Source organism: Lepidothrix coronata, unplaced genomic scaffold, assembly GCF_001604755.1.
Source record: "Lepidothrix coronata isolate B3197 unplaced genomic scaffold, Lepidothrix_coronata-1.0 Scaffold10, whole genome shotgun sequence".
NCBI lineage: Eukaryota > Metazoa > Chordata > Aves > Passeriformes > Pipridae > Lepidothrix > Lepidothrix coronata.
The window spans coordinates 1139530-1153988 of NW_016690190.1; the positions used below are offsets into that span (position 1 = coordinate 1139530).

A 14459-nucleotide genomic window follows, 5' to 3' on the forward strand; every position below is an offset into this window, starting at 1 on the left:
AATAACTATATTGATAACTTCCATGTGTGGATAACAATATTTCGTAATTTAAACAGATACAGAAATAACTCTCTGAACACCAGGACACACTGAAATGCTTCGTCTCTTTTTCTCTTTGAAGATACCACATCCAAGCCTTAGTTTTCATTTTAAGGAGCTGCTGTACCAACTTAGCAATTATGTCATATATTAAAAGCAGATGCTTGTGAGAGGCAAGAACCCCCTTGAAAAAAAAACAATGACAGCAACCTATGCCCAGCCCCAATTTGGTAGACATTTTTGTTGTTACTGTCAGGGCTGTAAGTCCAACAAGTACTGTAAAGTGCTTCAAGCTTTTGAAGGATTTAGGGAACAGACCAAGGCTTCATTTAGCAGCTTTACAGATGCCAGATTTTTACCAGATACCTTTAGGCACATAAGGATGGAGTTAGACAAACGGGCCCACAAGCTTACAGAGATCTCTTGGGCCTTCCTGCCATCCTCCCTCCAGGGGGCTGCAGGTGCAAGACACAAATTCTAGGATCTGGCTGGATGCCCAACCTACCCCCCGCCTGCCTCCCAGCACGCCCTGGGGGTTTCCCCTCTCTGGGGGCAGTGCTGGAGATGCAGTATCCTACAGATTCATTCATGGAACAAGAGAATTCATTTTAAGCTCATCGTCCTGATACCTTTCAGCTAACTTCTGGATAAATAAAGATCTCCACTTCCAGATCAGTGCAAAACACACCAAAACGAAGATTTCACAGCTACTAACAGGAGGAGGAACACGCTCACTGCACACAGTGCCAGCAGTCAGTGCTCCACCCCTGCCCTGGGAATCTGGAAATGCTTCAGTGTCAGAACTGGAAGCCACAGAATAAAACCCCTGATGTTTAGCTCATTAGAAAATATAAAAATACACAGAGGACCAGCTAATGCCATAAAGAAAAATAAGCCTGAGTTGTTTTTAAGATAAATTCATACAGCAAATTCAAATTTGCCTTCAAGAGAAAATAACTCCTACTCCGAGAATCTTATTAGAAAGAAAACAGCATGAGGGAATTCTTCACTGATTGTTTAGGTTTTCCCATTTGTTTTTCACTAATGCAAGGATCACAAATAACAAAATAATAACAACAGTTATTACAATAGCTAGGAACACAAGGAAGGAATAAATCTGGAGCAGACAGCTTTTAGCAGTTCCTTGTATGAAGTCTCTTAAGGAGGTCTAGAAACAATCCAGACCTTCCAGTTCACTTGCTTGTCTCTGCTCCCCTGCTTCTGGCCACACGTACTGCTTGTTTCCTCAGTAGTTCCCCATAGTCAACTGCCATAAAAGTTTACCAGCTTGCCCAAGATGATGTCATTTTGAGCAGAGCTGGACACGAATGCAATTCATGTCCTTACCAGAAGCCTTCTGAGCACACTAAGTACTGACACATGTTTTTAACAAACTGTAACAAAGCAATACCAAACTCTTTGTCACTCATTTTGAACAGCATGGCTGGTGGATAGGCAGGGGAAGTAATTTCAAAATTTCACTTCAGAGACCACAGCCTGCAAGCTGCATGGCACAAAGGCAAGGAAGGGCGAGAGTAAAGGTGAGGGCACAGCAACTGTAGGAGAAGGTGGGGCAAGGAAAGTGGAGAGCCTCCACTAAGGAAAAAGCTCATGAGGTAACCAAGAAGTAACCTGAAACAGGGATAGTACCACATTATCATTAAATCCTCTTCCCTGCCTTGACAAACACGCTCATTCTCTTCTCTGTATCAGAAATTTGAAGTTTGTACACGTACACCTTTGAAAAAACGGCCCCACACGATGTTTACAATGCATTTGATAGGACAACCACTTTATTACAAAGAACAAACAATGCTTTGAAATAAGACTAATCAACTTCAATTGTACAAAATGTCAGTTTCCTTGTAGAGGTCATTAAGTAACAGGCTGTAAGACTAAGTTCACGTCAAATTCGCTATCCTGAAATATCAGATAACAACAGTAATACTTATTATATCTTCAGAGTTTATGGCATGATCATGTGCTCTACTCCAGACTACATTCAAAAGATATTGCTATAATTACTTTGAAAACACAAAGTATAGGTTATTGTTCATTTCATTTCCACTTTCACAAGAACATTCTTAAGGTGAAGCTGTAGCAGTGTCTGCCATAAGTGGCACGACTGTCCTATACTTACACAGTCACAACCTCCCTAAGGAGTTTAGTAAACCTAGACATTTCTACAATATGGATACTGTCATCTGATAGATTTCAGTTTCTGTTACATCTCCTTTAGCGGTATCTGAAATAAATGTATAACACGAAGTCTCAAAGAGCTGGTGTCAACAGTCTTCTAAACAAATTTAAAATTGAACAATCAATATTTGTCTGATATCTAGTTGATAGGCAAACAGGTGGGATTTAGACATTATAAATACAGTTCTAAAAACAGACCACAAAGTGTATTTTACAGTGTGTACCACAATTTCAGGTTAAAGTAAAACTGTGAGGAACCGAAGGTTTGCTTATGGTCACTATTCACCATCACCCAACTTGGACAAAAAGAGAAAGTGACATCTTATGTCAAGTCAGCTGAAGAAAGCACACTTACAAGGAAATTACACTTTCATTGAAAACGCCACAGTTTTACCCTTTGGTAGTTGTGACATACCCACTGAAAAAGAAATTGTGCAAAGCAGGTGAAACCAAGTGCAAAAATACTCCACCCAGACATACCCAACAGGTTTTATTCTTAAATAACGACTCTACAATCACAGCTATCAACCAACAAAATCAAAGCCACAAATGTTTTCTCTAAAGGCTTCTTTCACAGTACTAATAAGAAAAACCAAGTTCTACTCTTCTAGTTAACAGTTCGTGTGTATGATATTTTAGTTATCAGACAGTATTGGTAGTGAGATCATACCTGACAAAATGGACCATTAAAACACAAATATCTTAAAGCCAGTTAACTTCAGGAAAAGTCCTATACATTCATACTATAAACACTGTTTAAAGTGAATCTGGGATATCTGTTATTATCACAAACACACGGTTTTCCTCTGGAGTCAAACCACACGTATTACTCCTGTGCCACAATCAACACTATCAGAGTGATTTATGGTCCCCAGCACTTCTCATATGCTATTGTGGCATGTGATGCGTTGCGATAATTAAGGCTGTACCAGCACTTTCGTTATAACCCTGATTTTCAGGGTAGCCAAAACTTGGCTATTAAATCTGCTCTGGGATACTTGAGCTGTTAAATCTCTAATATTTTAGTGATACTTCTCCCACCAAACCAGGCACATAATTTATTTTAGTTTATATATTTACAAACGCTCTTAAGACAAATTTAACTGGAAGAGGCAAGAAGTTCTACCTTGATGTATAAGTCTTTTGGCATTTGGGGCAAAATTAAAGTGCAAAGTATAAACTTCATTGCACAGTAAATAATTTAGATTTTATTTTAAAATAAATCTTATTTAAGTGCCTCAATCTATTCACCTAGTGACCTTGTCCAACTCAGCCATTTTCCTCTACACTTTGGTAAACACAGGTTTACATATAGATATATAAATAGCATTTAAAATGTTTACCTTTATTTCACTACTGTGAACAAATTTTTTCTTTTAGCATAGGAATGGATCAACCTATTCCTAGAAGTAATGCTTGTTGATTTTATCAGCTAGCTAGTTAATGTAAAATGATGCATAGTAAAAGGGAGATACTGAACTTGATTGGTAGAATATATTGGTAAAGCAAACAAGCACTTAAGAAGATTAACTGGAATAAATATGTTGAAAGTTGCCATATAATATGTGCAAAATTGCTTACCATGTATTCTAAACTTTGGTTAAAATTTTCAGATTGAAGTTTTACAGAAACATTATGGAAGCAACACAAGTGATTACAAACACAGGAATGAGGTAAGTTATTATTAGTGCAAAAAGCAAGCATATGCTAAAAGCAAAGCATATGGATTTATTAAAAAAAAAAAAAAAAAAAAGAGAATGAATCTCATGGAAGTTTTCATACAAGACCAGAAAGGTCTCTTGTAAACATTGGTATTTACAAGTTCAAGATTTGTACAACTACAAAAGGATAATTCTAAATATTAGTAGTGCATTTACATTGAATTTATGTTTTTTGTAATAAGAGCAATGGATAAGTTTCTCTTTTTCCTTTTAAATTTTCGGGGGATATCTTTCAAGATTAAGATATTTGTTACAAATAGTAGAAAAAATCATTTCTTTACAAAAAAAGTATATATTAAAATATTTATACATTTTAAGTTACTATATAATAACTGGAAATTTTTGCCTTGTACTCAGACACCACAACGAAGAATGTGGTATAAGGAACCAAAACCAAACAGAATTTGCTCTTATACCAAATCTTACGAATTACCTGTGCAAGATCCGAAGCAATAATGGGGACTCTACCTCAAATACTGCTGCTTGTGCCAAATTTGTTCTTTGTTTTTAATTTGAAAGCGTGTATTTTTTACATTTTAACTATCACTACCAAAAAGAGCTACTGGATAGGGTGTGATCCTTCACCCCACCATCTTCAGTATAGTTTCTATACGGTACTCATATACCTGAGCAAGGCTGTGTAACGCTGATGTGTCAAACGTAAAAAAGGTTATATATTTTTAAGATAAAAACAATGCAAAAATAAAATATTTGTAGCATTTACAAATAGTACAAGAGTTACATTAAACACTACATTCGAAACTGGAGATCTATTATGTTGTTTCTACTGATGGCTTTGAGAGTAGCAACACTACTTTGAGCCTGATGTTTTCATATCTGAAAAAAGGAGGAGACATTGTTAAATGCTTCATAATTTCACGTGGTGTACATGGTCAAACACTTTCAAACAACTGCTGTTTCAGAGTTCTGGGGTACAGATCATGGTCAAACTCCTTGCCAGTTAAAGGGTTAAAACAGCACTGGAATACTAAACATTTTGGAAGACAGCAAAAGTTCTTGTTTAGAGCCTCTGGAGTGGCTGACTTGTAAGGTGAGCCAGAACTGATCAGGCTAAAACTAATCTTTATTTTCAGTGAATCCACTCCCATCCCCAGGTCATCATGAACCTGTACAAATTCAAGCGCAGGGACAAGATGACAAAACCTCTTCTGGCTGTAATACAGACTTTAAAGTGTATAAGCATCACAAAATTGCACCTTACATCATCTAATGAAAATTTTTTCTAATAAGGAGGGTGAAAACACTGAAAAACACCCCCTGATTACACACATGCACGTAAATGGATTGTTTATTAGACTGAAAAAATTTTTGAGCTGAAGTGAAGCCCAGGGAAGTCAGAAGCTTCCTAGGCTGTTATAGTTTTAGGGAGCAGGTTAAGACTCAATGACCAACAAACTTGCTTGGTTTTGCTTGTGAACAAATCTAATTCTTTTTTTTTTTTTTTTTTTTAAAAACGCAAAGACAACTTCAACAACTATATTTGCATAAAGCTCCTGTAAGGAACAAAAGAACATTTCAAGACTTTACCTTGGAGCCACCGGACTTGCGTGGCCGGTCCGTACCCTCTCTCGTTCTTTGCGGAAATCCTGAACACTATGGCAGGTCGGGAAGTGTAGTCAACGTGAGCATTGGAAAGCTGGGCAGCAGTCACTATGCAGGATGTTTTAAGACCACAGTATATTCTCATAAATACAAGTTGACTTGGATTTTCCTGTAACTGCGTGGAACGGATTGCTAAGTAGGCAGAATATTCTAAAATATTTCCAGAGGGTGAAGCAGGAGGCTCCCAAGAAAGATGAATACAGTCTACACTCTGAAGGAAAAGAGAGAAAAACGTGATAGTATGTAGCTAACCATAAATATATAAACAATATAAAAATAAACCCCCCCAAATTCTAAAGATTATCTGAGAATTCTAACCGAAACATCATCACTCTGGAGATAAGGATGTATCTCTTGACTTTTTTTTTTAAAAAAGCATGGTAAACCCCTACAGATTTAAGGATGAATGAACAGAAAATCACAGGTAAACCATCAGATGACTGAATAAGACATGTATCTGGTAACATAATCAGTAAGTCTTAAAATTATTATTTTTAGCAATTTTCTTAAAGAATATTACACTGAGCAGAGTTAAGTAAGTATTTGAAACTATTTTATATGACAATTTTAACTTAAAAATAACCCCAACAACAAACCAACTAAACCCAAGAGTTCTGAGATTAAACTGATATATAAAGAATTTTATACATCGGAACTAGAATTACTTATATTTCTCACCTTGGTGATTTTGACTGTTGAAGGAGCTCCAGGAAAACCCGGAATGCAAGTTTTGAATTCACTGATTTTACTGAAAGGCCCAACACCACAGCCATTAATTGCAGCAACTCTGAACCTGTACACTGTGCCTGGAAAAAGATCCTGTTTCTTCAGTAATCTGTAGTCTGGTACATCTGCACCTTCCGTCTGAAAAGAAAGCAACATTTGAGTTAATTTTTAAAATATTCTAAACACAATTAGCCTAAAAAAAGTAAGGTGGGTAGTAATAAATTAAGTTTAATCGAAACTGAAAATCTACCTAATACTTTTGTACTTAAATGAGAATTTACGAAAAGGTTCTGACTGAGGGCACTATCTCACCTCAAAACAGGTGATCTAAGATGCAATGTGAGAGACTATATCTCCAAACCAAAAAAATACCCCATTTTTTCAATCATTTAAATTAAACTGCACCTTGTGGTTATTTTTACTCGGGAAAGTAAAAGCAAAGTAGCATTCACAATTACATAACTTATGATTCAGTTAGCATAATCTTCTGTCCTAAATAATATTTTTATTTCAAAACCAGTTATTCCTGTAGTTAGGAGCTGCAAATTGATGTGGAGGTAATCAAAATGTTTTTAAAGAAAAGCTCTGTAAGATAGTAACAAATAGGTTTCTGAAACATTATGTGCCACTGTACTTCCATGATTAAAATATGCATTGATCCATCACTAAAACTTACAATGGAACTACTTGCCTTCTGAATAATGTACAAGAGATACAACCAATGTAAACACTGTAAAATGTACTGTGCTCTTTAAAGATATACAATATTTGTACTGAAGTGCTTTCAAAGAGAGGGTTCTGTTATTTTGCTTCTGTCTCACGAAAACAAAATACGATTTTTGTTTCAAGTTCACTAAGACATCATTAATTTACACTTTTGTCATCAAACCTGCAACACCTTTGCAAGTTTCACATGTATTTTCATATATCAACTTACATGTACAAAAACATTAAGATAGAAAGATGTAATACAAAACCCACTACAGTTCCAGATCTAGTCTTTTTAAACAGCCTAGCCTATGTCTTATTAGTATCTTTAAGAATTTTTAGGCAACAATTCTGGGAGCAGAGAAGAAACTTTGAAACATTTCAATGCTGTACCAAAGTGACATATTAAAAAAGTTGTGGGTTTTTTAGTTTTTAAGAATTTTTACAGGTTTGAAAGTTTATTGAGTTTAAAATTCTTTCTTAAGGTTAGAAATAAGAAAAGAATTAACAATAGCAACAGATCCCAAAATACTTTACGTGCAAGTTATGTCAGAGGAGAATCAGCAAGTACCTTGTTAGAAATGTTCAGTGTTTCCTCTGGCAGCAAGTAGAACTGGCTCACCACAGCACTGTTGTTCTTAAAAATTCCAACATCATACCATCGCCGGTCTCTTGCTTTCACTGGTGCCATCGGTCTTTGTGGAGTTTTCTAGTATTTGAAGAACATGTTATGTGGATTACCCAGACTTCAGAGTAATGTAAAAAAGTGTTAAGACTCTAGTATATGTGAGAGACAACCCCCTTTTATACCAGTGTTACTTTCTTATACTTCAAATGGATATGCATATACTATTAAAACAGTGTTCAAAACCAACTGGTTCTTAAACATAGACACAGTCTGTTATTTAAAAGGCAACAGCTGGGATGTCACATCTGATATTCTAAACAGGCAGGGGAAGAAGTTTAAAGCTGTAGAACTAGGTGTCTGTAGCAGCATGTAGTTGCGAGTTAATTTGGCTCAGAGGTCAAGAAGTTCCACAGAGTGGTCCAACACCAGCAGCTCTCCCTGGGAATCAGCTGTATCTCAGCCCCAAACATGCTCTCCCTCAGCCACTGCTGAACTCGCCGGCAGCTGAGAACAGGCCTCTGCTGCGGCGTGGGGCGATGGTGGTGGAGGGTGTGTGAACTGTTCCTGACTGACCCAGAAAGACAAACTGTCTTTCCTGCTTGTCTCCAGACACCAGGGAGAGCACTTGCACAGTCAGTGTGCCCAGCACAGACAGGCCACGATCCTGCTGGCACGGAAACGGGGCAGGAACTGCAGCTGCTCTTGGCAAAAGCACCCCAACCCTTTAGGTAGCAGCTGCTTCTCCCCATCCTTAGTTCCTCGCTTTTGGTGGCAACAGTGGCACCTTGGTTTTGTGTATTAAGTTGTAAGCAGGTGAAATAGGAAGCATTTACTTTTTCAGGCAGTATTTACAGCTTGCATAGCCAGTCCCCATCTCCTCTAGGGAAAAACATCAAGATGTCAGTTAAGTAACGTTTCAAATCTATAGATCAGCAGCTAACAATAGTCTGATCTAATACATACTTCATTTTCAATTCAACTGTGCATACAGAAAAACATTGTACATTTGCACATCATGCAGCAGAGAGACCATTCCACTGTGCCAGTCAATAAAAATGATTCAACAGCTGAAACACATACTTGGATCTCCTCCCAACTACACAACTGCTACTTAGACTCACATTAAACCCACACAATGCAATTAGTTTTACAACAGAAATGTTTACCCCTGTATTATTCACTTCAAGCCCTAAATAAACATTTCCTTTAATTATATTTCTGAAAGAAAAGCAAACAGAAGAGCCCTTACAACTAATCAACAGAACAATAGATATAGAAATTTGATTATACTTTTTCAGACTTACAGAGGAGTGTGAATCATTTGTCTGTCCAGTACTGACCCTTGTTGAAGGCATGATATAAGCAGTTTCAGCAGCTAAAAACAAAAAGTTAAATTTAAAAAGCTTGAGTGACACAGAAAATTGAACACAAAATTGACAGAATATGGAAGTTGACCTCAATAGCCATTTACAAGTATTGGTTGCACAAGTCCTTCTCAGACTTCTTTTGCATGCAGTTCTATTTATAACACAAACAACTAATTTTGGCTTCTGTCCTATTCACAGAACAATTCTGAGAGTCTGGCACTGGAGGCTGCTACAGATAATAAAAACAGAAGGCAGAAAATCCTAAATAAGAACAGAATTATGAAATCCATATAAAATATTTGCAAGCAAATAATCTAAACACCAGATTGAGGCACAAACTGATGGCACTGTATGAATAGTCTAAGTGTGAAATCTTAATTTGATTGCATTGTTTCTGACATCAATACAATTTGAATCTGAGCATGAGCAGTTAATCTGTAACAATCCTAACAAATGGGAACAGAGCATTCATTGAATTTAAAATGGAATATTAAAAAAAAGAAAACAGATTAAGCACACAAGCAACACAAGGGAATATTAGTATTCTATACCTGTGCTTCTGGGTTTTGCTTTTAAAATACAGTACTGTTTGGTAAAAGTTATACTACACACGTAACATCAATATAAGAATACAGTTCTTTAGTTAACAATCAAAACAGTAACAAGCACAGCCTGTTGATATTTGTGAAAAACAAAACTTGAAAAACTACCCATATGTTTATTTTCTGCTTTGCTGCTTATTTTGGATATTTCAAGCAGACTATGAAGAGGTCAGCACATCTGACTAGCGGTGAGCTAGCCATGTTAACTGGACATATTTGTTAAAGGTCAATTGCTTAAAATCAAAATCATCTAAGGTTACTATTTTAGTCTTTTGCTGACTCACAATCGCTGAACGAAAGCAAATGTGCAATGGGCACCAAAACTGGCTACCACTGCTATTTAGAAAATGAACCTTAAATGAAGACTTTAAAGGACCTTTCACTTACAGGAAAAACAGTGATTTACAGATGTATAAAAGGAATATCCTGATTTTAAAAGATGTTTAAATCATAGCAGAGATCATCCAGGCTGCACAAGGTCTTCAATGCCCGAAGCCTATCTACATCCCAGGTACTAGTCAAGATGGGAATCCCACCACACTAAGGGAACTCTGATGGCCTTAGATATATATGGCTCAAAATACAGTATGTGAAACACATTTCAAACCTTCAGATTTTGAATTGAATGTTGTTAGTGAAGTTTCATCTTTAACAACTGCCCCATTTGTACTTGATGATTCAGTTTTAACAGCCTGCTGGGTTACCATAGTTTGTGTGCTGGAGACAGTACTGGATACAGAAGCATCAGGATTTACAGTTTGTTTGTCCAAGTCATGTAATTCACCTACATTTGCTGATGTCTGAGCACCTTAAAAAGAGAAAATATTAACCAGAAATCAATATTGATAACACATAACAAATCTCAACCTGATCTAATGGCTTTACTTTCCTATGAAGCCTGAGTTTAGCTCAGAATTAGGTTAGAATAGATCTGATCATATTGATTACCAGAGCTTTCTTTAGGTATATAACTGAACTAAAGTCTGTCTGCACAGTCATAAACAGATACATGTAAACAGTTGTTTGAAGCTTGCCATTCTATATTTATTTTGTTACAAAAGGATTAATTTGGGAAAAAACCACCAAAATAAAGCATCCACACAAATCAGTATCACAGATTTGTAACAATCAAGATTAACCCCTGTGGAATTTTGTTTCTCACTTAGCACTAAGAACCAAAATTTCCACATGATACTTAAATTACACTGTGAAGAAAATAAAAATCCAACAACCCATAAAATGAAAGTCAAATATAAACAGATCAGGTGACTGAGCCTGGATTCACCACACTGAATTAAGGCACTTCAGTGAAATGCCTACATCAGTGCCTTGTCATCTTCTATTTCCTCTACAGTCAGAGAGAAACATGCTTCTCTCTACATTGCCTGAAATTTTACATTATAGCTTTTCACTGCTAACAGACACAGTGTCAAAGAATCTGGAGTTACTATCACCATGATGTTGTAAAATGTCCTTTTTTTTATGTTAAAAATGGCTACTTATGTTTAGACACATTTGCCATCATAATAATGAATATATTGAGAATTTCACGTCCCTTGCAACACTTCAAATAATTTAGGATTTCATTTTTCCCTGTATCTTCTAAAAATATGTTCGGTAATAACTAACACAAGTTGGGTTTTTTTAAACTACGAAGGAATCTAAAATAATTTTAAATTACAAGACAAATAATCTTATTTTATGTTTATGAGATGAATTTTTACTCTGTCTTTTCAATTAATTTTTATTCTACAGTCATCTTACTTGAAGTACAAACAGGCAAAAGAGAAGGGGCATTTGATTCTTTGAATCCTGCAGCATCTGTGTGGTTTTTCATAGTCTCCTGTGTAATCTTGTTTTCAGGTGCTGCAACCTTTTCTTTTCCTTCTACTTTCAATAATGAGTTGGATGAAAGGGAAACTTGGACCTAAGCAAAACAACACATTTTTTAGTGTTTAACTGCAAAGTTGGGAAATTTCAGTTGCAAACATGGCATGAAAATGCTTACTCATAAGCAACAAGCTAAACTCCTCCAACAATTCCCTAGTACTCTAAATTAAACCAAGAAACCAACCCCTCAATCCCCCTTATCTTAGCCATTATAAAACAAAAACTCAAACTCTGAGTTGACCTGGACATGTCTCTGATAGATACCAAATGTTATCTGACAGTGAGCTCACGTTCTTTTGTCATTACATGGAAGTTCATTGATGCACATATTTAGTCTACTGGGGGGACTTGAGGAGATGGGGAAAATCACAATTACAGAGGCTTTCAACTTTTGCTTTCCTGGCATGTACTTCAGATACTTCTACTGTTAGTGAAAATTATATAGTATATCTCCATGTGTTTTCTCCAGGAATACGTTATGGATCCCATACAGATCTAAGACTTTTCTTATTTAAGAAAAGGTGCAAAATTACAAAAATGTGATCCTTTAGCCAGCCTTTGTCCTCACTCTTTCTGTTGAATTGGCAAAGCAGTGGAATGTGTACAACTGTACAAACAGAACAGATAATAATTGGGTTTAATCTGTAGTAAGAACCTACAACTAAGCAGACTAGCATAAAAGCACTAACAAAGGAGGAATATGCCTTTTTCTTTATGCTTTCCACATTAATTTCACCAACATTTTAAGGATGAATAGTATTTCTACTGGTATAAGGCTCCCAAGTTAGCATTCTGGAAGTCAATACAGTTGCAGTTTCCTTTCTGCCAGGAAGAGGACTTGAAAGACTGTCAATCATAAAAGTAAAAGCTACATAAGAAAACAGACACAACTACTTCAGCAGGTGTCTGTTTGTTTGATTTGGGTTTTTTTTCCTAAGGCCCAAAAAGTATGCAAGGACTTTTAAAACTGAGAAAGTGTTCTGGCAGTCCTCTAGCTTCCCACACTACTTTGCCACTCATGCATTTTTCAGTTTAACACTTACATTATTAGGAATGAGATTATTTGTTTGGCTGGGATGATCAACCTTCAGTTCTGGATAAGGGATGCTAGGCAATGGTTGTGGATTTTGATGTAGAGAACAGCCACCTGGCAGGTAAACAAAAACAAATCCCCATCAGTTATGTAAAATGTAATACTATGTTGGTTGGAATCTATTCCAGTAAGGGAGAGGGAGACCCAAAGTTTCCTGAAGGAAAACTTTGTTGTAAATCTGAAATGAAACTGCATGGTCAAACAGTCAGATAAAATCCCTTTCTCACTGTTTCCTTTCTCAAATCGTGCCCAGCACTGTACAAATATCTTCATAATTCAGACAGCTGACCAAAATCAACAGAAACAAGGTAAAGTGGAGTTTTACATAATCACAATGCAGGCATTTTGGGAATAACCAAAGAAATAGGGTCGGTCTCTCGCAAAAAAATGGTTCTTTAAAAAACAAACTCATATCAAATACTTATGCAATACTCTAGTCTGCCTGTGCACAAACATTAGCATAATGAGACTTGTGAGATCTTCGTTACCTTGTGAACTCAGCAGGGATGTCTCAGGAACACCAGTAACCGGAATTCCAGCCACCGGTGGCACTGGTGAGTCAGCGTGTAACTGAAGAAGATATCCTTCAACTGTAGGAACTTCATCCCATTTCAACTGAAAAGAGTTGGTTGTAGCTCTAATGAGCTGTACCTGTGATGGTGCTAGGGGCTTCTCTACAAGAAACCAATAAAACACAGATGGCATGTTAGAAATGGCCCTCCCTTAATCAGCTTATTAAATATCTATACACTGTGAGTAATATCAGTAGCTCCTTTTCCACTGATGTACAAGGTATACCAGATTCAACAAGAAACCCTTGCCAAAGGTGGCAAGACAAGTCAGAGAATTACACAGTGTCATGTTAGAGTGCTCAAAAATGCTCAAGTTTTCATGCTTTGTTTTCAAGGGCTCTTCTGCTGCCAGTAAGACTTTGAGTTACAGCTACGTCACTGTAGAAATTACAGAGATAAGAGATCTTTGTGCTTTCCCAAAAGGCTGCAGGTAGCTCTTTGGCCCCTAAAGCTTTACATATTCCTCTGTAGAATTCACAGAAGATCCCTCTTCCTTTTTGCATGCTCTCTGTAAATAAAGTGAGCTTTCCTTCAAACTTCTTCTGCAGAGACTGAAGCCTAGACATGACTGATGCCACTGGCCTGCTCCTCTCACCTGCCTTGACTAGGCTGCACTCTCAAGCACATCCCTCTTGTTACTTTTTTTCAATTTCTGATCTTCTGAGGGAAAAATAAAAAAGGAAAAGAAAAACAAAACAAACAAAAAACCCCACCTCACTATCTCCTAAATATTTCACAATCTCCAATAACAACTTCCATACTTCTGCTTCAATAGGCAACAACTCGCTCCCAAAAGTTCCATTCTAGTTCCCTCTTCCCCAGTACCATCTCAGTGTCCTGCCATTAATCCAGCTACTAATGAGTGATTAGTGCTCCAGAATTCCCTTCAATCCCCAGGAACAATTTGGTCCTTTTTCAGATTCAACAGTATCATTTTGCAGTCCAAAAGATGAGGAACCAGCAGCAGCAATGATCCCAAGAGAAGGAAGGGTTTGGTAGGAAGGAGTAAATAGTAGCAGAAAAGATCACTAAAAGGAGAGGTCAGAAACCCTGAGTTCAGGCAAAACACCCTTCAGCACCTTGTATCAACTGACTAAAGGATGCAATGCAGAATCTAGCCACAAAGTTCTTTCAGAGGCTCTAAACAAGCCTTCCTAATTTTTTCAGTTTAAGTTATAGCTGTAGCCTTTGAACAATCAAAAGTGAAGCATGTTTTTAAAACTTAAATAATCTTTGAGATTGCTACAGCTTTAGATGTTCTGATCATCCATGATGCAAGCTTCCCAGATGT

At 36.8% G+C, this 14459-nt stretch overlaps 1 protein-coding gene across 1 annotated transcript in view; it reads right to left on the reverse strand.

Moving 5' to 3' along the window:
• Positions 1-2703: 2703 nt before the first annotated feature.
• Positions 2704-14459, reverse strand: part of HCFC2 (host cell factor C2) — an 18169-nt gene continuing 6413 nt past the window's right edge. The window contains exons 7-15 of the mRNA XM_017804596.1: positions 13085-13270; positions 12547-12650; positions 11378-11540; positions 10221-10421; positions 8949-9019; positions 7588-7725; positions 6261-6446; positions 5508-5793; positions 2704-4796 (exon numbers count right to left, since the gene is read on the reverse strand). Coding sequence (XP_017660085.1) covers positions 4771-4796; positions 5508-5793; positions 6261-6446; positions 7588-7725; positions 8949-9019; positions 10221-10421; positions 11378-11540; positions 12547-12650; positions 13085-13270 — 1361 coding nt within the window. The 3' untranslated portion in view covers positions 2704-4770. The remainder of the gene's footprint in view (positions 4797-5507; positions 5794-6260; positions 6447-7587; positions 7726-8948; positions 9020-10220; positions 10422-11377; positions 11541-12546; positions 12651-13084; positions 13271-14459) is intronic.